At 40.4% G+C, this 26,405-nt stretch overlaps 1 protein-coding gene across 7 annotated transcripts in view; it reads right to left on the bottom strand.

Annotated features, from left to right (window-relative positions):
• Positions 1-26,405, bottom strand: part of znf532 (zinc finger protein 532) — a 183,503-nt gene that overhangs the window by 8,360 nt on the left and 148,738 nt on the right. For 5 of the 7 annotated variants that reach the window (XM_048597257.1, XM_048597270.1, XM_048597275.1 and 2 more), the window contains one exon: positions 20,177-20,289. In XM_048597257.1, the coding sequence (XP_048453214.1) occupies positions 20,177-20,289 (113 nt within the window). Of the gene's footprint in view, positions 1-15,605; positions 15,931-18,792; positions 18,902-20,176; positions 20,290-26,405 lie in introns of those variants that run through there. The other 2 variants (XM_048597288.1, XM_048597293.1) reach the window with 2 other exon arrangements.

The raw sequence follows: 26,405 nt of genomic DNA, 5'->3' as shown, positions 1-26,405 counted from the left end.
TTTCTTCAGAAAATTTTCTGAAGAAGGGTCTAGGCCCGAAACGTCAGCCTTCCTACTCCTCTGATGTTGCTTGGCCTGCTGTGTTCATCCAGCTCTACACCTTGTTATCTCATTATTGAAGAGTATGAACAGGTTTAGCGAAATTTATAAAGACAAATTGTTTGCCATATGAAAAATTCACAAAACAGGAACACAACTTAAAAATCCTGAAAGTTAGAAGCAGACACTTTTTCATCTAAAGGGTAATAAAATAGTGGAATTAGTTATAAAAAAGTTTAGACCAGGTCTTTCAAGAAACATTTTGATGTTTTCCTAAAGAAGCAGGGAATGGAGGGATTTTTAAGAGACAGGATTGAGATCACTCAAAAATTCTACCATCTACATTACTCTACTGACCTTTTCTACCTTGTATGGTCTCACAACTTCTAAGATCACACAATTTTATCCATCTCTGTATTAATATTTCCCTGCCACACAACATCACATCCCCATCTCTCCTTCTATCCAATTTCAGTTCATTTAAATACTCACTACCTCTTCCTCATCAGCATAATTTATATCTCTTAACTCATGGTTTCCTCTAACTTGACATTCATCCTGATATTGTTTATCCAATCATCTGCTATTAATTGTCTTGCCCCTACTTTCAAGCCCTTGATCCCTTCTAATCTTGATTAATTTTTCACCTCCATTCTTTCCTTTAAAAGCCACTTGCATGGTCTCACATTCAAAGATGACAGATTTGTGTACAGTGACCTCACAACCAGCTCTGTTGACCAATCCAGTTCTGCTTAATCATTTCAAAGGACTGTCTCCCTATTACTTCCTGCAAAACTTTACATTACTCCAGGACTGCACCTTATGAAAAGAATTACTGCAAATTCATCTTTTTCAACATTATCTATACTTACCAGTATCCATTCCCCAGTCTGATGGGTTAAGTATGAGAGCCTCAGGAAAATTTCTAGTTTTGAAAACTGAGCCAAATGAATAGCACCCTCTTTTACATTTGCACAACCCACATTATAGTATTCCCCATTCATCCCAAATTCACACTGCCACTTTATGCCCTTCTTTCCAATTCTCTCATCACCTTCTACCTGCCAAGTGCCTGGATAATATCATTTAGGTACCAATTCTGTCACTACCTGGCCCTCTGGGTATTTCCATGGACTAGTGGCGGTATCCAACTGAGTTAGAAGGTAAATGGACATGAAGACATGATCTAGAGTAAAGATCAGTGTTGTATTGTATTATTTGGATGCTATCTTTCAGATGAGATGTTAAATTATGGATCCCTCTGTCTGAGCACCCTATTCAGATTAAAAGGATCTCCTACTTTCACAGCCGGCAACTATTCTTTGATCAAATCAAATGAATTGGCCACTTCTGTCACTATGCAATGTAAGATCCCAGTTGCCTTGACAAGTGCAATACCAACGACTCTCAAGAAGCTCTACTTAAACCTACATCAAGTGTATTCACTTATCACTCCATTATTACTTCTGGGTATGTCCTGTCAATCCAGCAGGACAAAGCCAGCAGAGATCAGTAAATGCATATTTTCACGCACTTGCACAAACCACTTCTGTGATGCTGCGCTGAATTCGCCTACTGAAGAATCCTAACATTTGTAACTTCTTCTTAGCTAAAAATTGTCCATAACTGAGGAGATAGGATGCCTCCAGGAGAGCAACACCGCACTGGCAAAGCAAATTGCTCAGCTACAACATCAACCCAAAGGAAAGCAGCAGATTTTAACTTGGCATGTCTGCAAAGGGCCAAATGATACGCACTGATCCCTAATAACTTCAAAGCAGAAAATATCAAAAAAAATGCCACCAGACATATTGCTGCTTACTGATAAGAAGTCCCTCTCCAGCCTATATACCATTTGGTCCCAGACTTCTGTCACTATTACTTCATTGTCACTGGGTCAACTAGGAGTACTCCATTTCCAACAGCACTGAGAGTTTACCTACACCAGATGAATTGCAGTGATTTAAAAAGCAGCCCAACACTACTTTCTCAAGACAAATTTGGATGGACAACAAATGCTGTCCTTGCCAGTGACAATGAAAGAATAAAAGAAAATGAAAGAATTTGCCACCTGTAGTGGTTGTATTAAAACTTTAATTTTAAAATCCTCGTCCTGGTTTTCAAATCTCTCCATACCATCGCACCTATCTCTACAATCTCCTCCAGATCTACAAGTATCCACCGAGTTCTTCCCATTCTGGCATATTTTGCATCACTCCACAATTGTCAGTCATCCTTTCATCTGCCCTGACCCCAAGCTCAGCAATTCTCTCCTTCTAGCTCTCACACCTCCTGTCAGAAACTGCTTAAAACTTACTTCTTTGACCAAGTTGTTTGATCATTTGTACAGATATCCCTTTCTGCGGCTTGGTGTTGAATTTTGTTTTAAATCGATAATGCTCTTATTAACTACCCTATTCCTTTATTAAAGGCATTATATAACTATAAGTTGCTTTGTTGAATTGCAAAGGTCCTATATGATCATTTGGAAATTTTCCAGAACGAACATCCTCCCGAATGAAAACTGCAACAGCAAAAGGTCAGACTGAAGAACTTACAGATTATTGTCAAAGAGGTCTGGTTTGGATATAATTCACTTGGGAGTCTTTGACTCAATTTGATTTACTGATGAACAGTGAAAAACTGATGGAAACCAGGAAAGGTTTATTTTATATTATTTCACAACCAAAATAGTTTAATCAGACAGGAATAGCCCATTCTCTAATGGAGCAATAGGAGATGTTTCTATGTCATGTTCAGCAAATGGAAGAATCATTCATAAGTAACCAGATCTTTCAGAAATACACTCATACATTAAAGCAAGTGCTCATTTCCTCTGCAAAATTTCCTTTTGCTACTGCAAAAGATGATCTTGCGATTTTGCTCAGTATACATCATGTGGATTGCATAATAAGCTTTAAGCGTAGTTGCATTATGTGCATTAAGTGAGAGATATTTGATTTGAATCAGTGTCATTTTAAGAGCAAGTATGCAAGCCTAACTGTGAGTATATACACGTGAAGGGAGGTCTTATCAAATTCAAGGTTTTCTTCTCGGTAATACAATTCCTGTCAGGTGAAAGTGATTGCAATTATCAGAAACGGTTCTTCAGTTTGGAGCTGGATGGATCAACAAGTCTTTGTGATCTGACACCATGGCAATCAATAACATAAGGCTTTTTATGCTATGTCAATGATCAAAACAGCAGGAATGAAAGTGACTGAAGACAAAAAGGAGAGTATACTTTTGTGACAAGAAATTATTCATTTTAACACTTTTTATCATTCAGTAATGAAATGAAAACACTTCTAAACCACTTCAAATGGGCAGACTGCAAATAAGTAGGTGCATTATTTTTCCCTTTTTTTAACCTTCTATTACTGTCAAGGCTGTAGACCAATGCATTTATATTAAATCCCAAAAACATGATCTCAACATTTCAGCATTACTGAATGTAATAGAGGATAAAGTCTATTCAGCAAACCAAACAAACCTTGCTAGATTGTGTACATTTGTAGTGAAGCAAAGGACTATGGCTATGCTTTGCACATCATTTTCTATTGTGATCAATTTTAATTTACTGTCACATTCTCAAACACACAAAGGGATGGACAACAAATATTGGATTGACCAGTGACAGCCATGTCTGAATATATTTACGTGCAGTATATAAGACTGCAGAGTCAAAGTAGTGTTCCAGTGTAGGAGGTCATTTGGCTCATCATTTCTGCATTGGCTCTCCAACAGAGTACCACAACCCAATGGTATTCTCCTGATTTTTTCCCCTATTATTTTATTTAAATAATTCCCCAAAGCCCTTTTGAATGTCTCAAATTGACCTGCCTCCCGCGCATTTGCTTGTTTTGCAAATCACTGTAAGTCTGTGCTCTCTTGATCCTTTTACCAGTGGGAATGGTTTCTTCCTATCTGTTCTATACATGGTTTTGAAAACTGGTGTCAAATTTTCTGTTAGCCTTCTTCCCTTGAAAGAGAAAAGTCCCAGCCTCTCCAATCTATCCTCATAGGTGGAGTTTCTTATCCTTGGATCAATTCTTGTAAATCACTTCTGCACTCTTTCCAATGAGTTCCCATAGTGTGGTACTTCGAAAGGTACACAAATTCCAGCTGAGTTCGAACGAGTATTTTATAAAAATTCAACATCAATCTCTATCTGTCCTGCAACCTTCAATATCTGGGCACATATACACCCTCTGCTTCGGCACCTTTTTAACAATTGTATTCCTCATTTTATACTTTCTGTCCATGTTCTTCCTATCAAAATGCACCACTTACTTCTCTGCGTTGGACTTCATTTGCCATCTATTACCCACTCCAGCAACTTATTTATGTCCTTTCGACAGAGTATGCTGTCCTCCTTACAAGGCTTCCAAGTTTCCCATTACATGCAAACTTTGAAATTGTCCCCTGTGCAGCAAGATCTAGATCACTCTCACACATCAGGGTGAGCAAGGGTCCCAATTGCTACCTCTGAAAACTCAATGACAAAACTTCCTTCAGCCTGGAAAAAAAATCCATTTATTTTTTGCTTCTTAGCACTCAACCAGTTTTGTGTCCACATTGCTAATGTCCCTTTTATTGTATGAGATATAACTTCTTTCATGAAATTGTCATGTGACATTGTATTGAGCGCCTTGTGAAATTGAACATTGATCCAGGGTGCCAGTAGTAACAAAATTGTAAAGTAACCTTCAGTGTATAATCTCACAAAGGCCATCAACCCTTTCAATCATGATGGACTGTGGAACATCCTCCTCAAATTGAGCTGCTCGCATTAATTTGTCACCATTTTCCACCTGCTTTATGATCCACATCAACAATGAAAACACCAACCCAATGCGAGCGAAAACTGGGGTGAAGCAGATTCAAGTGGCTAATTCTCATGTTCTTTTGCTCTCACCTCCCTGCCTCAACTCACTCACTCAGCAGTCTCTGCCTGAACTCCACTTCACCATTCAATAAGCAGCATCTCTCTCTAAGAGTGACTCCCCAATCAGTCAGCAAACCCTCTCCCCACTTGTTTTCTCAATAGGTGCTGTCTGTAATCCGCCAGGCCCTGCCTCACTTACTCAGCAGACCCTATTTCCAACAGGCCCTCCTTTCCCAAGTTGCCAAATCTTGCAGAAATTTGGGCAAAGCTGCCCCTCTTATCCTCTCTAGGCTTGGCTCCAAGAATGGTCAGCAACAGGATGTGCCCTTCAGCTGAGGTAACTGATGGCAGCCACATCCAGGCTTATCTGAGGTTTCTTCAGGGCATGCTCCCAGGCTTGTCGCTACTGGAGACTTTCCAGGTTGATGCTCTCTCTTTGCCCAATTTTGGCTGCGTTGGGAGGCAGCAGGTGGGGTAAAGGAGTTTGGAAAAAGGTGAAAAAGGCAAAACTGCATTAAGCAAAAGTTGGGATTTTGGCAGAAACTTTTCATCCCTCACGTAATCTAACAGAAATAGAAATGCATCTTCTACAGCAACCCAGAAAACATACTGAAAATAGCTTTCAGTTCTCAAGCACAAAATTGTTCTTACTTGGAGACAAATAGCATGTATTGTGCTTGTTCGATCACCAAATTTGTTTAGTGGGTCTGTGTCAACAATCCTGCTATTTCTTTACTCCAGAGGTGAGCAACATTTATTGTGATGATTGTGTCATCAAATCTAATTAGTGTGATTGCTTTTTATGGCAGCAGAGGTGTTATGTTAGAGGCCATCAGTGCTCTGTTGATGGAAACATGCTGATTTTAATGAGATCCTTCAGGACAATTATACTGTTGCTAAAATTTAGTGACAGCTCGGTGCCAGAAAAGAAACACGAAATTTGAAACCTGTGTCAGGTAGAAAATGCAATCGAAAACCAAGAGGAATACGTAAGGTTTAGAGGGGAGGTGAAAAAGAAGCAAGAGGAATGATGAGAAGGGACTAGTGGCCCACTTAAAGCAGAATCCTAAATTCTTCACCAGGCACATCAATAATAAAAGGGTGTCAAGAGGAGGTGTAGGGCTGTTTAGAGACTAAAAGGGGGACTTACACATGGAGGCAAGAGGCATATCTTATATGTTAAATGAATATATTGCATCTGTCTTTACCAAAGAGGTAAATGCTACCCTTGCTTACACAGGAGGCATCTTTGTCATTAAAAAATTCAAAATTGATAAGAGGGGGAGTGGTGGATAGGCTATAAGTACCTAATGTTTCCTATGCAGTTGGGTTCGATGATACGCATCTGAAAATATTGAAGCAAGTGAAAGTGGAAACTGCGCTGCCAAGGGCCATCATCTTTTAGTCTTCACTCGACTCACAGGAAGTGCCAGAGGACTGGAGAACTGTGGGCGCGAAGACCCGTTCAAAAAATGTTGTAAAGCTAAGCCCAGCAATTCTGCATCCTGACCTGGATACCTCAGCTCCATCACTAATGCTGTTTTTAAATATAAATGGCTGCATTGAGCAGGAGGTCAGCTTCAGAAAGGAGGAGCTGCCTAGCCAGTGCCAGAGGCAAAGAGCAGGCAGTAACCACGGTGGAGGATTCTGTCTTGTTGACATTACAGAGAGTCGTGAATGCAGCCTAGTCTATCAGCAAAACCAGCCGTCCTTCCATTGACTCTGTCTACCCCCACTTCCCACTGCCTCGGGAAAGTAGCCAATATAATCAGAAAGCCCTCCCTCTTCCTTTGGGCAGAAGATACAAAAGTTTGAAAATACGTACCAACAGATTCAAGAACAGCTTCTTCCCCACTGTTATCAGACTTGTAGAACATAGAACAGTACAGCATAGGAACGGGCTCTTCGACCCATGATGTTGTGTCAAACATGACGCCAAATTAAACTATTCCCTTCTGCCTGCCCTTGGTCCGTATCCCTTTATTCCTTGCATAGTCAAGTGCTTATCTAAAAGTCCCTTACACGCTCAAATTGTATTTGCCTCCACCACCACACTGGCAGTGCATTTCAGTCTCCTACCACTCTCTGTGCAAAAAACCTGCCCCTCACATCTCCTTTGAACTTTCCTCCTCTCATCTTAAAAGCCTGCCCCCTTGTATTAGACACTTCAACTCTGGCAAAAAGATACTGACTGTGAACCCTATCTATGCATTTCATAGAATAAACAGATCTCTGATCTGTACAGTTGACCTTCCTCTGCACCTTCTCTGTAGTTGTGACGCTGGATTCTGCATTCTGCATTCTGTTTTATTACCCTGATGTGCTTATGTCAGAAATGATTTGTCTGGATAGCACGCAAAACAAGACTTTTCACTGTAGCTCAGTACATGTGACAAAAATAAATCAAATCAAATAAATGAAATCACAGCAGGCAGTTGATCAGAAGGCTGTGGCAATGCCAATACAGGAACAGATATAGTGCTGGGCTCAGCACCAGTTGGCCGATGAAAATTCAGTCTTCCATACTGTCAAATGTCCCCGTAATGAATCAGACAACTGGGCATTGATATGCAGACTGTTTGGGTTCACTGAAAGAAAATTTAGCAATCACATTCTTCATCAGAAATGTTCCTTAGCAAGCTTCTTACAGAGCTTAATAGGACATTAATTTGGTGCAAACTGATTTCCTGTTCCCTTCCTTTTGCTAGACTCTAGAAAATTCCAAATTTCTCCTTGAGAAAGCTCAGACATCATCCGGGACAGCAATTTTTGCGGATTGTAGTTTCAGCTCAGTAATGAGAATGAACATTAGTTTTGCATCATTGTCACCTCAAAATCCAATCTAACATTCAAGATAATTTATATTGGCACTGCATTGCTCTTTGGAGTGCATTAAAACCAAAAATAAATAACCACCCAATTCAAAATCACTCTCAGACTAATGTCTGCTCGTCCTTCAACGTATTGTCGGGGGAGATGCACAAAGTATATTTTTGCTGTTTCTTTAGATGGATCGAAAAAGACAAATAAAAGACAGTTCACCCTATGCCAGTCCTACTCGATACACAGTGATACTTCGAGGCAATGTCTATCCAACCTGTTCTGATTCTGACAATTCTACCTGACTGTTCTGTCGAACGGTCATCACATTAACCTTGCTTGTCTCTACACAGATACTGTGTGACCTGCTGAGTATTTCCAGCATTTTGTGTTTTCATTTCTGTTCTGCCATTTGGGTTGAAAGTGACAAGAACATTGAGGAAAGAATAGGCAAAGATAAATTCATAGTTAAATGGTTGCATAACCACAAATGTGCTCAGGGCTTAGGATGCTACAGGAGAAATGTGGTCCAAATTTCACATGAACTCAAAAGATTGAATTTAATGCCATCTTTCATTACATTCATTACATAGAAACATGATAAACAAAATATATCCAAAACATATATAGAATATAGCATGAAAAACTGACAGCCAGTGTTCTACAGCTTTGAAATGGAGAGCCTTGTAATAAACACTGAGAATCTGGTGATGAGCAGTGCACATTCCTCTATTGTCAGGTATTGATAGTTCATCCTCTCACTGACAGCGCCAAATGTCAAAATGCAGACTTCTGATATATAACAAACTTAATAAAGTGGGAAATGGATCATGGCTGGAATGTTGTGCAAAACTAAATTACCTGTATGTAATGATTTTACTCTCAAATAGAACTGATTTGAAAGACAGCTCAACCAATCTTGTGCAATTATACAGGCACAATCATTCTGAAGGCTTGCTTTATACAGCTGGCTATTCAGTAGTATCTAAAGAATATGAGTACTGAGGCATTACGCACTGGAGCAGAAGGCATAGAGGTGAATTAGTAGAGGTTTGTAAAATTATGAAACAAAGAACAAGCAGGGAAAATCTATTTTTTCTGCTGTATCTAATAATTGACTTACGGATTAAAGGAAAAGTTGATAATTACTTTAAGTAGGCAAGGATGCAGGGCTTGGGATGTTCCAACAAATGGCCAATGAGATACAAAGCCTTCTCACATTGCAAATTTCTGTGGTATTGTCTTTAATTGATAAATGTGGAGAGGGGACAATGGTCAGGAGGAGAATTCCTTGTTTGTCTGCAGCCTTTGACATGTTTGGCTGTATCATCCTCATCCAAAGTGGCTCGGCTGCCATCCAGCTGAATGGGGCTGTGCTTTGTGCTCACTTCATCCCATTCTAATTGAGTCATTGCCCAGCATTTCCCTGCAATGGCTTCTCTTCCCATTCCTGCATGATTACATCCAGTATCTCCCAAGGATCTATCCTTGGCCACCCTCCTATTTTTCATTTACATACTGAGCCTCGGTGATATCATCTGAAACCATGTCCATAAAATCATAACATTTGGAGCAGACTTAGGTCATTCAGCCCATCGAGTCTGCTTCACCATTCCAACATGGCTGATATATTTCTTATTTCCATTCTCCACCCTTCTCCCTGTAACCCTTGATCTCCTTACTAATCAAGAACCTATCCATCTCTGTCTTAAAGGCACTTAATGACAAGGCGCCCACTGCCTTCTGCAGCAATCAGCTCCACACATTAACCACCCTCTGGCTAAAGAAATTCTCCCTCATTTCAGTTCTAAAGGGTCAGCCTTTCACTCTGCTGTTGTGCCCTTTAGTCCTAGTCTCTCCTGCAAGTGGAAACATCTTCTTGAGGTCCACTCTATCCAGGTCTCTCAGTATTCTTAAATTTTAATCAGCTCCTCCTTCAACTTTCTCAACTCCTCGAGTACTGACTCAGAGTCCTCAAACCACTCCTCATATGACGGTGTGTGAGAATGGGAGCCACTATATCAGGATTGGGCAGGGTAACTGTTTAATACGGAGAGGGGGTGCCTTCAAAGGTCAATTGCGTTCAACAGACCCACCTAGTGCAGGTAAAATGCAGCTGTAATCACAAAAAGTTATATGTGAACCTTCGCAGTGATCTACAGTATGAAGTACAAATCCTAAACCCAAACACTTTTGATCACATGATGCAACATTACAAATCAATCCCATCAACATCTGCGATGCATCAGCAATGTACTGCAGCCTGGAAAGATTCACTCAAATTGCCAAGGTTGCAATTACTTTCCAAGGTCCCACGGCCTGCACATGGTGCAGGAGCTTCTCACCTCATATCCTGGGCCATAAACATTGTGCAGCTCTAAGGATAGCTAGCCTCTGCACCCTCATTCTTGTAGCTGCAACTAAAATGACATTTGTTTACACAGTTGATGATGAAAAGTGAACATATATTTAAAATGTGGGAAGCATTTACAAAAAACTCTCACCCGTATCACCTATGTGTGTCAGATTGTCTTCATTTCCATTTTCCTCCCACTCTGTCCCAGTGAAGTCCCAGGCTTCACAGCTAGGGTAGAGACAGCCTGCCATACAATGGAGCCTATTGGCCTTGGTGCTTCTTCCTCAGCCAAATGAACAGAAATGTCAGTGAACGGCTCTGCAGCAGGCGCTCCAATCTCTAATGTAGCTAACGGAACCATCGAGGTGTCAGTATCTGAGGTGGAGGAAACTACAGGAAGGACAATGCGTTGAAAAAACAATGTGGAAGTTTGGGCATGTTAAGAGAACGTTCACAGAAGTGCTAATGGGGTGTAGCACATCAAAGGGCAATGTTTCTAAAATGGCTGCTGAGACACGGAGGTTTCCACATAACCACTGGAATAGTTATGGCCCTTACCATCCTGGGTAAGCATCCTCTCCTTGTAGTGGGCAAAGAGATGAGTGTAGGTCACCATCACCCATCTTGGCTTTATCTGCCCTATTGTAGGTGGTTTTCTACTGGAATGAGACAAAGGGAGGGATTGAGTGAGTTGAAAGTGAGTGGCACAGCTGGTAGTGCTGGTGCAAATGGGGGAAAGGTGGTACTATGTCCTGAATGAGTTAACAGGCAGCACAGAGGCCTCGCAGGGTTAGTAGTGTGGGAGATTTTGGGAGTGAGCGAGGAAAGAATTTGTATGCAATAGTGAGAGCTGTAGTTCTAAGGGCTTTGGCAGGAGGTGGATGCAGTAGCAGATGGTGGTACTTACACCCGCGGTTCGTGGCCATTGACCTTCTTGTGGCATTGTTGCTTGTTCCTCCAGACAGAGGAAATAGCAATGTTTGGGTGGCAACATCAGATCAGGCTGGCAGGATATTGTATCCTCTGCCAGTTCTGAGTGAAGAGGACAGACCTCTGGGCACCGCCCAGTCCACCAGGGCCTCCAGGACCCTGTCAGCAAAGCAGAGTGCCAATCATCCTCTGTCCACCTAGTCCAGGACAACTCTTAAGGTGAAAGAACTGCGCAGGGCAACTCTGGACTGACAGCATTTGAGCTGGTGCACGTCTGCAATTTAAATATAGTGTCAGCGCCAGGAATGCCATGAGTCTTGACGTGGCAAGTCCTTTCTCCTCTGGCAAGAGGGAAGATAGGTTTAGTTGAGCAGCATAAAGGTAACTACATAAGCAAATCTCAGAGAACATCATGAGAAATATCACAATGATTCATTGAGAGAAATCCTCCACTAAATTTGTCATAATCGACACAAAGTTAATTTCTGGTAAAATTCAGCTCATAAATTTAAAGTAAAAAAGTAAAAAAGCTAACAGTAAAATATGACAAATCATTGACTAGATTGCAGTTGTTACATTGTGCTCAACCTTGGATTAGGAAAGATATCAAGATTATAGGGAAGGTACAGAAGAGATTTAACTGGATGGTATGGAAAACAACCTTACATTATGTGAAATCAGAAAAATGGGCTTCTTTTTGTTACAGATGGAAAGGTTGTAAGAAGTCTTAGGAAGTCTCAAAATCATCAGGAGTTTGCATTCAGCAAACAGGGAGATAATCTGAGGTTGTTGACTTGCTCATCCAGCTGGCTTGTTCTCATTCAGATGTTTTGTCACCATGCTAGGTGACATCATCAGTGAGGCCTCCGATGAAGCGATGTTATTCTACTCCGCTTGTTCAGTCTGTAATGGTGAGTAGTGTCACTTTTGGTTTTGATCTGTATGGGTTTGTATATGGGGTCCAATTCTAAGTTTTTGTTGATTGTATTACGGGTAGAGAACCATGCTTGCAGGAAATCCCTAGGAACTGGCTTGGGCTTAGGTAACTATAGTAGCCCAAGCCAAACATAGACCCCATGGGAATTCCTAGAGGTATGGTTCTCAACCCATAATGCAATCAACAAACACATGGAATTGGATCCCATGTACAAACCTATACAGATCAAAACCGGAAATGACACTACTCACCATAACGGACCAAACAGCATAAATTCCAAGTGGAGTAGAATAACATCGCTTCATCAGGGGCCTCACTGATGATGTCACCTAGCATGGTGACGAAACGTCTGACCGAGAACAAGCTAGCTCAGCGAGCAAGTCAACAACATCACCCACAACCCCAGCTGCAGATCTTTGCTAAAACTTTGAAGGGACAGAATCAGACAATTCCCAGTGGTTAATAGCATGTACAAATGTATGAATGTAAGAAATAAACCTTTAAGGAGGAAAGCACTGAAGAACAGCACCAAGTGAATAGCACTTCCAAAGAGCTGGCATGGGTGTAGTGGGCTGAAAGACCTGATGTCCTCAAGTGTTATCAATTTATGTGACACAGAGACGAGGCTTTTGTGGTTTGGGTTTCAGAATTATTATATCACATAACTGCAGCAAATTTTGCAATATTCTCAATAGAAAGGATATGCACTGTTTTTCTTTTACAGTAAATTTTTGATTATCTGGTACCTGTAGGACCAGGACTATGCTGATTGATCAAATATTCTGGATAATCAAGAGATCCATACAATCAATGTAAAAACACACACTAAGTAATAGAAACATAATACAGGAGGTATACACGTCACTGTTATACTTTATTTAAAGTATAAATCACTTCAATAATAATGCAAATTTGCCTTAAATAAAACTCACTGGCAGACAGTCTTCTCACTCACACTCTCAACTGACTACTTAGACATTGCGGTAGATTGGAGTATTTGAGAGAAATTTGACTCAAAATTGAATCAATGTTGATATTTCGTGTGGCCATTCGATTGACAAGAACACTTACATTGTGATAAATAAACTTGAAGAATTATAATAATTGGACAGAATAATACATTAAACTTCGCAGTATTTGAAGTATGTAACTTTTGCCAGTTTATTAAGAGTGCCAATTCATAAGGTCCTGGTTAAAACAGAGTTTGTTGTATTTCAAAAATGTAAAGTATTCTAATCTGTGATAACTAAAACAAACACACAGAGAAATAGACACACACACACACACACACACACACACACACACACACACACACACAAAAATATATATTATGTACAGAGAACAGTCATATATTTGTAGAGCTTTCAGATCTGTATAAACCTATGCTGAGACAATTCCCGTGCAAACCAACACTCCTACTACAATTCTACATCAAAGGTTTCCCCATGCTATTTTATGCTGCTAACCTTTAACACCCCTAATTCTGGGCTGCCAAATTTCTACCCACCTAAGCTTCGCCAAGCCTGAAACCATTTTCTGGTACTTTGCTCCTCTGCTTTTGCAGATCCTTGAAACTGAGGTCGACTTTCTTCCACTCGGGAGTTGTGGTCCTGAGGTGAACAAACAGTCCAATGCTGGATCCACAGATGGGCCAGGTGGTATTTAAAAAGGTGGTTGGATGGGGAGTACCAATATGTCCTCAGAATATCTAATCTTCCTATTCCAGCCCCACCCAAGCAGTGCCAAATGCCACGTCTCTCTCTCAGATTGGCACATCTTGCATCCACTCTTGACATCTCTCCTCAAACTGTCCATTAATATACAAAATAAGAAGGTAAAGAAACACTCATGTCAAATTCACATTTTTCCTAAAAAAGAACTAGATCTCAATCAAAATTTCAGAATATTGTGTCATAAAATTGAATTTGAAGTAATCATTGTAAATCAAGGACCTTGATGTTCTTCACTATGAGCGTTCAGATTGTTATAAAACAGCATATTTAGAAATTGCTAAGAACAGTGTGATCTTGCTTAATTTGAGCTCCTCTAAAGACAAATCTGTCTTGTTGCTATGAACTATAGAAAAACAAGGAGCTTGTCAGTGGGCAAGTTGGCTTTCAGTCTGTAAGACTGAGGGAAGTGCATGGTGGGAAGGATTACAGGCTGAGCATGCAGATGATTGGACAAAAGGAGAATAGTGATCAAATAGGTAAACAGGGTCTCAGCAAAGGACAGCTAAAAGGAGAGTTAATAGGAAAGCAGCTCAGGAGTGTCAGATGAAAATGGCATGACAGGTGAAAGGTGAGTAGGTACATGAGGACATGGTCAGTAAGGACTCAGGAAGGAGACACTGTGGGCAGTATAAGGCAGCACTGTACAAATGAGGGACACACGAGCAAATAAGGAGAATATTCAATCACAGGATGTTTGTGTTGCTGGCTAGGCCAGCATTTATTGCCCACCCCTAACTGCCTAGAAGGCAGTCATGAGTCAACAATGTTGCTGTGAGTCTAGAGTCACATGGATAGTACAAAGCCAAAGGTAAAGCAGGAAAATAAAACAGAGACAGGAATTAACAAAGAGAAATAGATATACAGAAGCAAGAGTGAGAAGAATATGAACTTGACAGGGGAGAGACTGAATCTTCTACAAACCATTTTTCCTTTGTCATCTGAACCAGAGTATTAAAAATGTGAAAACGGAGTTATATTTCTAGTAGCCATTTCTAAATCAAGAAAAGAATAGAGTTCACGTACAATTTAATAAAAAAAGTGCTGTGTAATCTGTTTTGACTATAAATTTAAAAACATAAATTTAGACAAAGCCAATGTTGTTTAACAAGTAAAGTTACTAATCTATGTTGAAGCAAACACAGAACACTAGAGAAGCTCAGCGGGTCTGGCAGCATCTGTAGAGAGAAAAAAAACAGACTTAACATTTTGACTCTAGTCTGATTTCTGAACTTAACTGACATGTGGCAAAGTTTGTATTGTGAATGTACTTTTGATGGACTTAAATATGTTCTTTTTCAGGTTAAGTTATGGGCAGAGTGGAGAATCTTCCTCATATCAATATAAATTATGTTTGGATTTAAGGCCAGAAAGTCTCCTTTCCAGATTTTCATATCAAATGTATGTACTTTATGGTCCCTAGATACCCTGACCGTTACATTATTTAACTATTCATATTTAACATCCAAGAACTATTATTATTTAAGTTCATGGGTCTGAAGGGGATAATACACATATTAAATTGTTTGTGGATGAAGACAAGGGGGTTCTTTAGGTTTCAGGAGAAGCAGTGGATAAGCCATGATCCTAATGAAAAGTAGAGTAGGCTTGAGGGGCAAAACAGCCTACTCCTGCTCCTATTCTACATAGTTAGTGTGTATAGTTCCCTAAAGTCCTAGTAATTATGCCTCACCAAATTTACTTCTTGTCACCATACAAAAAAATTCTTGTTATCCAGGCTGTGTTGAGCACTAAACATTAGACATGCCTAAGATGAAGCAAAGATAAAGAAGGATTTACAGCAAAGAACTTCCTTAAACAGTACTATATACTGGTAGAGATGGCAAATACAACAAAGTACCAGAAATGGTCATTTGTGAAAATATTACAACAATAACAGGGTTCTTCATTGTTGAAGAAGTACCATATTAACCCAGAAAACCCTGCATGATACAATGCAGAAACCTTTCCAGTTATTGTCACTTGCTTTTCTCCTACCCCAATTTGTCTCTGTATGAACGAAGACTGGCCATTTTTATGGCTTTGTTACTCCTCCATATTTTTGTGTTTATTTTTAATTCATTCACGGGATAAGAGTTAGATTTGTCTCCCCTTCTTTCTCCTTCTTCTGTTTAGGTTATGCTGACATCACAGGCTAACGTTTGTGTTCTGCCAACATTTATATGGTTAGCATGATCTAAACCAGCCATGACCCGTTGATATGGTAGTCCTGAGAATGAAAAAGATATAAATGGAAGTGATCTAAATCTAGATCTTGAAGATTTCAAGTGATGAGTATATTAGTAATTCTTTTTCCAGCTTGTTCTACTGCAGAATTGTCTTTCAAAAGGAAGATTATTCACATTTGTCTTGAAGACAAACCATCCTTGTAGCTTCTGTGGATGGTTACCTTATGTTTTGTCATTGCTGGAGGGCATCAGGTATTGGTTTCTGTCAATTCTCACCAGTCTACATTTTACAGAAGACAGTCAGTCAACTGCTCTACCTGCTTTGACATAGTGATTCCCATTCCAAACCTTTGATCAAGGATGTGACTCTAGTGTATATCTCCATACTGATTGCTACAGAATCAGTCAGTAGCTCTTTGCACTGCTTCATTCTTGTTTACATTGCTTGATCACCTTGTGGTGAATTGATGTGGTTTTGAATTTTCTCTCATGTGTAAGCCACCCAATTATCTGTGAACAGCCAAACCGTTTTTTTAAACTCAATGGGAAAGTCAAGAATATATGTATATCAAGAAGTGCAAAGGTCCCAACATCCATCTTTAATCCCAAGGTGGTCTGGAGAGAACATCTCTAAGAAAAGGATAATTGCTCATCGCATACCACACTCTGTCTTCTGTTAATGCGAAAGTACCAGATCCAACTTATAAACATAGGAGCTGAAGTACGTCACTAAACTCCTCGAACCTGCTCCAACATTATAGATTATGGTTGATTATCTACCTCTAAGCAATTTCCCTGTGTTGTCCCAAACTTCTGACTTTCATCAACGTGTACAAATCTATTGATGTCCATCTTGAACATACACAATGATTGAGAAATTTAATGATGTTTTCCACTTTTATAGTCACGAAATTTGAACAAGAACTTTCATTCCTACTCGTAGTCTGACATAAGCTTCAATAGAATAATAATGATAACACCGTGTGGAGCTGGAGGAACACAGCAGGCCAGGCAGTATCTGAGGAGCAGGAAAGCTGACGTGTTGGGTTGGGATCCTTCTTCAGAAAAAAGGCTGAAGAAGGGTCCTGACCTGAAACATCAACTTTCCCACTCCTCTGATGTTGCCTGGCCTGCTGTGTTCTTCCAGTTCCACACGGTGTTAATCTCAGACTCCAGCATCGACAGTTCTTACTATCTCTGATACAATAATAATAGCCTTTTTATTCCTTAGCTCCAACCAAACAGACTCAACATTTGCACAATTCCCAATTGTTCTAGTGTTATGATGAAAAAGCTTCTTAATATTGCCAAGTGTCCTTCCATTTAATCATTCCATTCTTCCTGAATATTTTATAACCAGGAACCTTTAACTCTCAGCCCTGCCTCAAGCTAAGACACATCTCTGTTGAAGCTACTGCATTATACCCCATCAATAATAATTTCATTGCAATACTTTCCGCATTATTTGATTGCACTATTTGATTGCTTTCCTGATTTTCTCTTTTCTTTCCTATATCCATTTGCTATCCTTTCTGCTGCTCCATGTAATCTTCCCTCCAATCTCATATTACTCAAAAACTTCTTATCATTTGAAATATATAGCCATTCATTACAGATGTGCAAAATGCACTGGATCATTTTCGTTCTCAAACTGTACTATAATTATATCAAAAGCATGTGCTAAGGACATTTGGTATTGTCTGAAATTGTTTCAATAACTAAAAATGACGGGAGTCATTGCCGATAAATAATTCATCAAGATCCCCAGCAGCTGACTCTTAAAGTCTCTATACAACAGTGTATTTATTATTTATGGATAATTGAAATCAATTACTTGAGTTCTCCATGACCAATAAATCAAAACGGTAAGCCAGAAAAGACACAAAGGGACAACACAAAATGTCGACATGCAATATTAGGGGAAGCATTTTACATTGAATTATACACAATGCTCATGTTCTTACTAGCCCAAATGCTTGCTTCATATTGACACCAAATAAGCATTTTAATGAATTGGACTGTTTGTCATATGAATGGAAACCTGCAACATTTATATATGCTATGACTAAGGGCAATTATCTTTTCATTATAATGAGAAGCCTACAAATTCTTCTGTCTAATCCAAAAGAAAGAGATGGTGGTGTCAGGTTAATTTAACTAGAACAGTGTTCCAGAGTCACTGGAAAGTGCTCAGGGGCTATGTGTTTGAAGCTCACCATTGAGGCTAATGGAGATCAAAATTAATTTAACAAAATCTGGAGCTGACAGCTAGCCTCAGTAGTGGTGCCCATGAAACAATCATTGATTGCAAAAATCCATCTGGTTCACTAATGTCCTTTTGGGATTGCTATCCTTGCAAGGTCTGGCCTATTTGTGAACTCACACCCATGGCAATGCAATTAACTCTTTGTGAACCACTGGGTTCAAGAGCAATTGGGCCAGCAATGTCCACAACCCATTGAAGAATAAAGGGGAAAAAAACGTCCTTGAGGTGCTGTTAAGACCAAGCTAAAAGCAATCAAGATACTTCTGATATGAGTAGCACATTACTTGAAGTAATAAAAATTGTCTCCGTCCATGAAAGAAAAATATAACCTATCATAGAATGTAGTCCTTGCACAGATCTTTATAATGATGCTTTTCAATGCCCTCAAATGATTTAATTATTTATGTGGGCAACATAATTCTTGTTTCCAGAAACTGATCGAAAAATATCCATACAATGTGTACTAAGAAGTTTTTCAATAAAATGTTGTCAATCAAGTTCAAACCCACAATAGGAGATGTCCATATTCCACGCTAAACTTTACTATTCTAGGATTTTTAAGGTAAAAGTGACTCACTTATCTGATTCCCAGACTTTTTATTCTTTTCACTATTAGAAACAACAGATTTTCTAAGACCTACGAGATTGATTTTTTACATCAGTAGATTGCAGGGGAATGACAGGCAGCTCCTGCTCAGAGCTGGTTTCCTCTTTCCATCAGATATCCATTTTATTGCAAGACCCAGCTGAAAGGAGAATAGAATGTCAATCTTCTGCACTTCTGTTAACTAAAGTAGTCCTGCCTTCTCTTCTCTGAAATTGCTACAAATCCCCCAGGAAACCAGGGTTTAAACATTTTCATAGATAGCACTTTGTGCATACCTATGGCTTCTCACTGGAATTTTAAGCAGGAAAAGGATAATTTAGCACTGACCCGGCCAGGCTCTTAAAGGTTGCAGTGCAGCACTCTACAGGTTACCAGTAGCCAAAAGACTTTCTGATCCTATCCAAATGTACGTCAACAGCACCAGTACTTCTCAAATACTTGATACATAAGTTAACTTTAACTGCACATCCTCATGAGTTCAGATGGCTACTTCTGTCTAATGGCCAACTCCCCACTGCTGCTACTTCCACCTCAAGATGCTTATCCAATGCCTACTGCTTTGCATCTTACCTGTCACAGTTGCAGACACAAAGACAGATAAAAATCGGAAAGAAGTAAAGGGTTAAAAAGTAGGAGAAAGGCTGGAACGAGGTGGGATGGGAAAGGAGAAGGAATGTGAAAAAGGAGTACACAGCGATAGACTCTCACCCTCCTTACAAATATTACTTGTATCCCTTCACTTCAAATCAGCACTCACAGGATTTCAGTCAATAAAACCCCTCCCCATTATTTCCTTTTGTTCATCACCACTCACATTCCCCTGACCTACTTTCTGCTGGATCCATCTCTGGTGGAAAAAGAACATCTCTAAATCATTAAAATTGCATTCTTGAACTCTGTAATACTTAACCTTTGGCCCCTCTTTCATCACTCCTCCTCAACTTCAACAAACATTCCAGTTTGCAATCTCATACAATTTCCCTACTGCAACCCCATCTTTGCTCCCTCAAATACATGAAGCGTAAACTGGAATTCACCACACACAAATAAACACTGCAACATCTCTACTGGATTTTCTCTGCTCTAAATAGCAGTCAACTACTCTGGGATCATTACAGAGAGTAAAACGAAACCAAGCTCCTTTTTTTCTCTCTTGCATGTTCTATAGAAGTCATATACAACCCAAACTCTATCTCTATCTTTCACTCTCCATAGATTTTGCCAGAGCTGCTGAGATTTTCTAGCATTTTCTATTTTTAGTCCTTTTCTCTTCTATCCGAGATCGGCTTTAGCTATTCTCTCCTGCTTCCTCTACCCTCAACTGAGTGAACTGATAAACTCATGGATTTCTTCACCTCCATGATAGGGACCATCTGTTCAATGCAAAAAGGTTCCACTTAACAACTGTACTTACCAGCATGTGTATACTTTTCTGATGCCTTTATGCTTGATGCGATTGTGCCGGCAGAGACTATGCGAAGAGCTGAAGGATTTCTCACATTGACGACATGGGTGCTTCTTCATTTGCTGTAATCAAAAGGAAACATCATATCATCACTACTGATCTTCACCTTGGAACTAGCAAGAACCAAACTAATCTTTTGAGCAATGCATTTTCTTATCAAAGCAAGAGCAACTATTCAACAGAATGAACATGCACTTTAAGGTCACAATGGTGATTGAGAAAGAACAATAATCAGAATTCCACGTATTTAAACAAACCTCTAGTAACTATCTAGTAACCTTACGCCTTGTATATTCACTGCAGTGAAGGATGCATCAGAAATAAAAACAAAAAATGCTGAACAAGCACAGTGAGTGAAACTAAGGCTTTGGTCTGATACAACTCTTCTTTCAAAGAAGTCAGAAGAAGTTATATCGGACTTGAAACTTTAACTCTGCTTCTTCTTTCACAGATGCTGCCAGACCTGCTGAGTTTCTCCAGTACTTTCAGTTTTTATGTCCACAGTACTTTGTTTTTATGACAGAAAACAAATGTTTTTTTCAAACTCCAAATACTAGGTGTTAGTTATGTTTTTATTTTTAAAACCTTTAACCTTCCCAAAACACTGTTTCTTCACCTTCGTTAAATTATGTTTCAGCTGCATGCAATTTCCTGACTGATACAATGTGCTCTAAGGTCTTGGTTACTGGCACTTGCAGATATACTGAATGGCTTCTCAAAACAAGGCCATGATCCAACAACATACATTCTAGAATTTCCCATTAGTTTTGCCAAACCAAAATACAAGCTTTCCATGTTGCATTTTTCAAAAAAGAAATATGTTTTAACAGTTCTAAACTATTTACATAAGTATATACACACACCTTACTACCTAATTAACTAATTTGTAATCATCAAGATGAAGTAAAGCTCAGGATTTTTGAATATACACCTATTCTGTTGAACATTATAGAAGTCAACTGATTGTGCATGGGCACAATTGGCTGAATGGTCTCTATCATTCCAAGATTCTTTATGCCAGATTGGTGCACAGGCCTGTCTCATTAATCAAACAATTAAACCATCATGGAACCCTGGAACACTTCACAGTATGTTTCCTTCAGGGGTAGAAAATTTTAATTTTTTATAAAAATATTATATACATATTTTACTTTGTTAAAACCACACCTTGAGGGAGCCGTTCAGTAGTTGGTTCAAAGATATTCTTTCCCCTTTAAGGGCTTTGGTAAAACAATGCAGAAAATAATTCCCTCGATGCACGAGAGTTCAACATTAACACCATATTAAACTTGAATACAGATAAATAATATGTCCTAGTTTTTATATCAGAGTTATACATAAGAACATAAGAACTAGGAGCAGGAGTAGGCCATCTGGCCCCTCGAGCCTGCCCTGCCATTTAATAAGATCATGGCTGATCTTTTTGAGACTCAGCTCCACTTACCTGCCCACTCACCATAACCTTTAATTCCTTTACTGTTCAAAAATTTATCTAGCCTTGCCTTAAAAACATTCAGCGAGGTAGCTTCAACTGCTTCACTGGGCAGGGAATTCCACAGATTCACAACCCTTTGGGTGAAGAAGTTCCTCCTGACCTCAGTCCTACATCTGCTTCCCTTTATTTTGAGGCGATGCCCTCTCTAGTCCTAGTTTCACCTGCGAGCGGAAACAACCTCCCTGCCTCCACCTTATCTATTCCCTTCATAATCTTATATGTTTCTATAAGATCTCCCCTCATTCTTCTGAATTCCAATGAGTATAATCCCAGTCTACTCAGTCTCTCCTCATAATCCAACCCTCTCAACTCTGGAATCAACCGAGTGAATCTCCTCTGCACCCCCTCCAGTGCTAGTATATCTCTTCTCAAGGAAGGAGACCAAAACTGCACACAGTACTCTAGGTGTGGCCTCACCAGGACTCTATACAGCTGCAGCGTAGCCTCTCTGTTTTTAAACTCCATCCCTCTAGCAATGGAAGACAAAATTCCATTTGCCTTTTTAATTGCCTGCTGCACCTGCAATCCTACTTTTAGCGATTCATAAACTTGCTTACAAACGGAACAAAATTAATAAAGTATTGAAAAGTGTGCCAGGGATGTTAATATGACTGCAACAAAACCACATACACATACTAGGGGAGAAGTTCATTCAAGTAGTGCTGCTCGTGGATTCTGCTTGATTCACCAAAACAAGCATCATACAAGCCATGGACTGTGCTGTGTTCCTCAATGAACAAAGCCATCTCCTGGCTCATGGCTGTGTCTGCTCTCAAGGAGTCTCAGAAGTCTAGCAGTGCTATACTACCAAATTCCTGCCTACAGTGCCTGGAAATTCACAGATGAAATTTCTTGTTTCAGCTGCGAAAAGAGAAGATGATGTTTGCGAAGGAAGAGAAAAGAAGGTTGGGAAGTGGGAAGAGATCCTATATCACCCAGCATTGCTACACACTATTGCAATGCTGGTGACCAACTGCAGCATGGCATTAGCAGAAATCTGACAGCGAACTACTTTCTAGGTGGGATATTGTGAGATGTACAGATTAAAAAATAAAAATGCAATGCTCTTCTTTTAACAAATACATGAGGTGGAAACTTCCTACCCACTGAACGGTGGGGCAGCAAATTATTTGTGAAAACATGTAAGAACAGAATATGAGATTCCCCATGTTGAGAAAAGATGTCCTTCTTGCCACTCAAGATTTTAGTAGTGAAATAAGATAGGGGAAGTCAGGGTCAGGAATTCCATATTATTGTCTCCCAGGAGTAAGCCACAGACAGTCCTGCAGACGCAGTGCAACCCACCCAGGAATTAGTGAAAATAGGTCAGGGAGCAGCATTGATATCAATCGGGGCCTAATTACTTCTCCATCAAGGTTGTCATTCCAAGTTGCTCAGAGGTTTGGGCCATGGTCAGTCCTGGGTATATATTTATCAAAAGTCAAGGTGGATTATTAGAGACCAGTGCTGTGGTGGGCAAATCAGTTGTGCAGATTGGAGGCAGCAACCTGGGATGTAGTGAAACAATAACTGCGCTGTGAGGCAACTCAACATACATGGGTGGGAGACAATAAAGCTTTGGGGATACGGCTTATTTCAGGATTTGGTACAGGGGTCACTGATAGTCACCACCAACCTGACTTTAACCAGGGGCAATGCTTCACAGTGGTTGACGTGGTTAAGCTGTAGATAGACTAGGCTCAGGGGAGTAATGTTGAGAGTTGAGACTTAAATAAAAATGTTGGAATATTTGGCAGCTCAGAACTTATGGCGTTAATAAAGAGTGCAAGGCACAAAGGAACACAGATCTTGGGCAATGGGGGTGAGGTCGCTTAGAATAACACACTGAGCCTCAATTCACTCTGTGAAGTGTGACCTGTGTTTCCTTCTACTCTCATCCAAATTGCAAACATATAATGAAATAAAAAGTGGCAGCCATTACATGCAGATTGGACAGAGTATACAGCGTCTTTTATGTGGATAATTGGAGCACATTCTGGGGAAGGTGGGACCTGTACAGTAAGGACGGGTTGCACCTGAACCAGAAGGGCACAAATATCCTGGGAGGGAGGTTTGCTAGAGCTGTACGGGATGGTTTAAACTAGCTTGGCAGGGGGTGGGGAACCGGATTTATAATTCAGAGGATGAGGTATTCGGCCTTCCAACAGACACAACAGGGAGTGAGGTTGTTAATAAAGAAATGCGGTCGATGGAGTGTAATTGCGGACACCGAGATGGTTTGAGATGTGTATACTTCAATGCAAGAAGTATCAGAAATAAAGCGGATGAAATTAGAGCATGGGTCCGTACTTGGAACTACGATGTTGTGGCCATTACAGAAACTTGGGTAACTCAGGGAGAGGAATGGTTGTTGGAAGTTCCGGGATTTAGATACTTTAAAAGAAATAGGGAGGGTGGAAAAAGAGGTGGGGGAGTGGCATTGCTAGTCAGGGCGAGTATAGCAGCTACTGAAAGGCAGTTCGAGAATGATATGTCTACAGAGTCAGTTGGGGTTGAGGTCAGGCACAAGAGAGGAGCAGTCACTTTTTTGGGGGATTTTTTTTTCAGACCCCCTAATAGTTGCAGAGAAGTAGAGAAGCGGATTGGGAGGCAGATACTGGAAAGGTGCAGAAGTCACAGGGTTGTAGACATGGGTGACTTCAACTTTCCAAATATTGATTGGAAACTTTTTAGTTGTAATAGTTTAGATGGAACGGATTTTGTCCAGTGCGTTCAAGAAGGATTCCTGACACAGTATGTAGATAGACCAACACGAGGAGAGGCCACTTTGGATTTGGTGCTTGGCAACGAACCGGGCCAAGTGCTAGACCTGTTGGTAGGAGAGCATTTTGGCGGTAGCGATCATAACTCGGTTTCTTTCACGATAGTCATGGATAAGGATAGGTACATATGGCAGGGTAAAGTTTACAATTGGGGGAAGGGTAATTACATTTCAGTTAGGCAAGAACTGGGTAACATAAATTGGGAACAGATGCTGTCAGGGAAGGGCACCACAGAAAAGTGGAGATTGTTTAAGGAATGCATTCTGCATGTGCTCGATATGTTTGTCCCTAGCAGGCAGAGAAGATGCGGTCGAATGAGGGAGCCATGGTTCTCGAGAGAGGTCGAACGACTGGTTAAGAGGAAGAAGGAGGCTTATTTAAAGTTTAGGAAAATAAGAACGGAAAAGGCTCTAGAGGGATACAAGTTAGCCAGGAAGGAGCTGAAGAAAGGGCTTAGGAGAGCTATAAGGGGGCATGAGAAAACCTTGGTGGATAGGATTAAGGAAAACTCCAAGGCTTTTTACACGTATGTGCAGAACAAGAGAATGACCAGAGAAAGGGTCGGGCCGATCAAGGATTGTAAAGGGAATTTGTGCACTGAGCCTAAAGAGATAGGAGAGGTCCTTAATGAATACTTTTCTTCAGTATTCACAACTAAGAGGGACCTAGTTGTAGAAGAGGACGTTGTGAAACAGGCAGGTAGGCTAAAGGAGGTTGATGTTAGTAAAGATGATGTGCTAGGAATTCTGAGGAAGTTGAAGATAGATAAGTCCCCGGGCCTGATGGGATTTATCCAAGGATTCTATGGGAAGCGAGGGACGAGATCACAGGGCCTTTGGCGATGATCTTTTCGTCCTCACTGTCCACGGGTATAGTGCCGGAAGATTGGAAAGAGGCAAACGTCATTCCCTTGTTCAAAAAAGGGAACAGGGATAACCCCGGAAATTACAGACCAGTTAGTCTTACGTCTGTGGTGGGCAAATTATTGGAAAGGGCTCTGAGAGACAGGATTTATGATCACTTGGAAAGGCACAGTTTGATTCGTGATAGTCAGCATGGATTTGTGAGGGGTAGATCATGCCTCACAAACCTTACTGAATTCTTTGAAGAGGTGACCAAACATGTGGATGAAGGTGGAGCAGTGGACGTGGTATACATGGATTTAAGTAAGGCGTTTGAAAAGGTTCCCCATGGTAGGCTCATGCAGAAGGAAAAGAGGCATGGGACAGGGGGAAATGTGGCAGATTGGATTCAGAATTGGCTGACCCTTAGAAGACAAAGGGTGGTAGTGGACAGAAAATATTCAACATGGTGCTCAGTTATGAGCGGTGTACCACAAGGATCTGTTCTGGGTCCTCTTCTATTTGTGATTTTTGTAAATGATTTGGATGAAGGAGTGGAAGGGTGGATTAGCAAGTTCGCGGACGGTACGAAGGTGGGTCATGTTGTGGACAGTGCAGAGGGCTGTTCTAGGTTACAAAGGGATATTGATAGAATGCAGAGCTGGGCTGAGAAGTGGCAGATGGAGTTTAACCCTGAAAAGTGTGAGGTGATTCATTTTGGAAGGACAAACTTGAAAGCAGAATACAGGGTTAACAGAAAGATTCTTGGCAGTGTGGAGGAGCAGAGGGATCTTGGGATTCATGTTCACAGTTCCCTAAGAGCTGCCACCCAGGTGGATAAAGTTGTTAAGAAGGTGTATGGTGTGTTAGCTTTCATTAATAGAGGGATTGAGTTCAAGAGCCGTGAAGTTATGCTCCAGCTATACAAAAGCCTGGTTCGGCCACATCAGGAGCATTGTGTCCAGTTCTGGTCACCTCATGACAGGAAAGATGCAGAAGCGTTAGAAAAGGTGCAGAGGAGATTTACCAGGATGTTGCCTGGAATGAAGGGAAGGTCT

The sequence above is a fragment of the Rhincodon typus genome, chromosome 1 (genome assembly GCF_021869965.1).
Source record: "Rhincodon typus isolate 14 chromosome 1, sRhiTyp1.1, whole genome shotgun sequence".
Taxonomy (NCBI): Eukaryota; Metazoa; Chordata; class Chondrichthyes; order Orectolobiformes; family Rhincodontidae; genus Rhincodon; species Rhincodon typus.
Note: the sequence above shows the minus strand (reverse complement) of the source record. Positions and strands in the feature narration are given on the sequence as shown.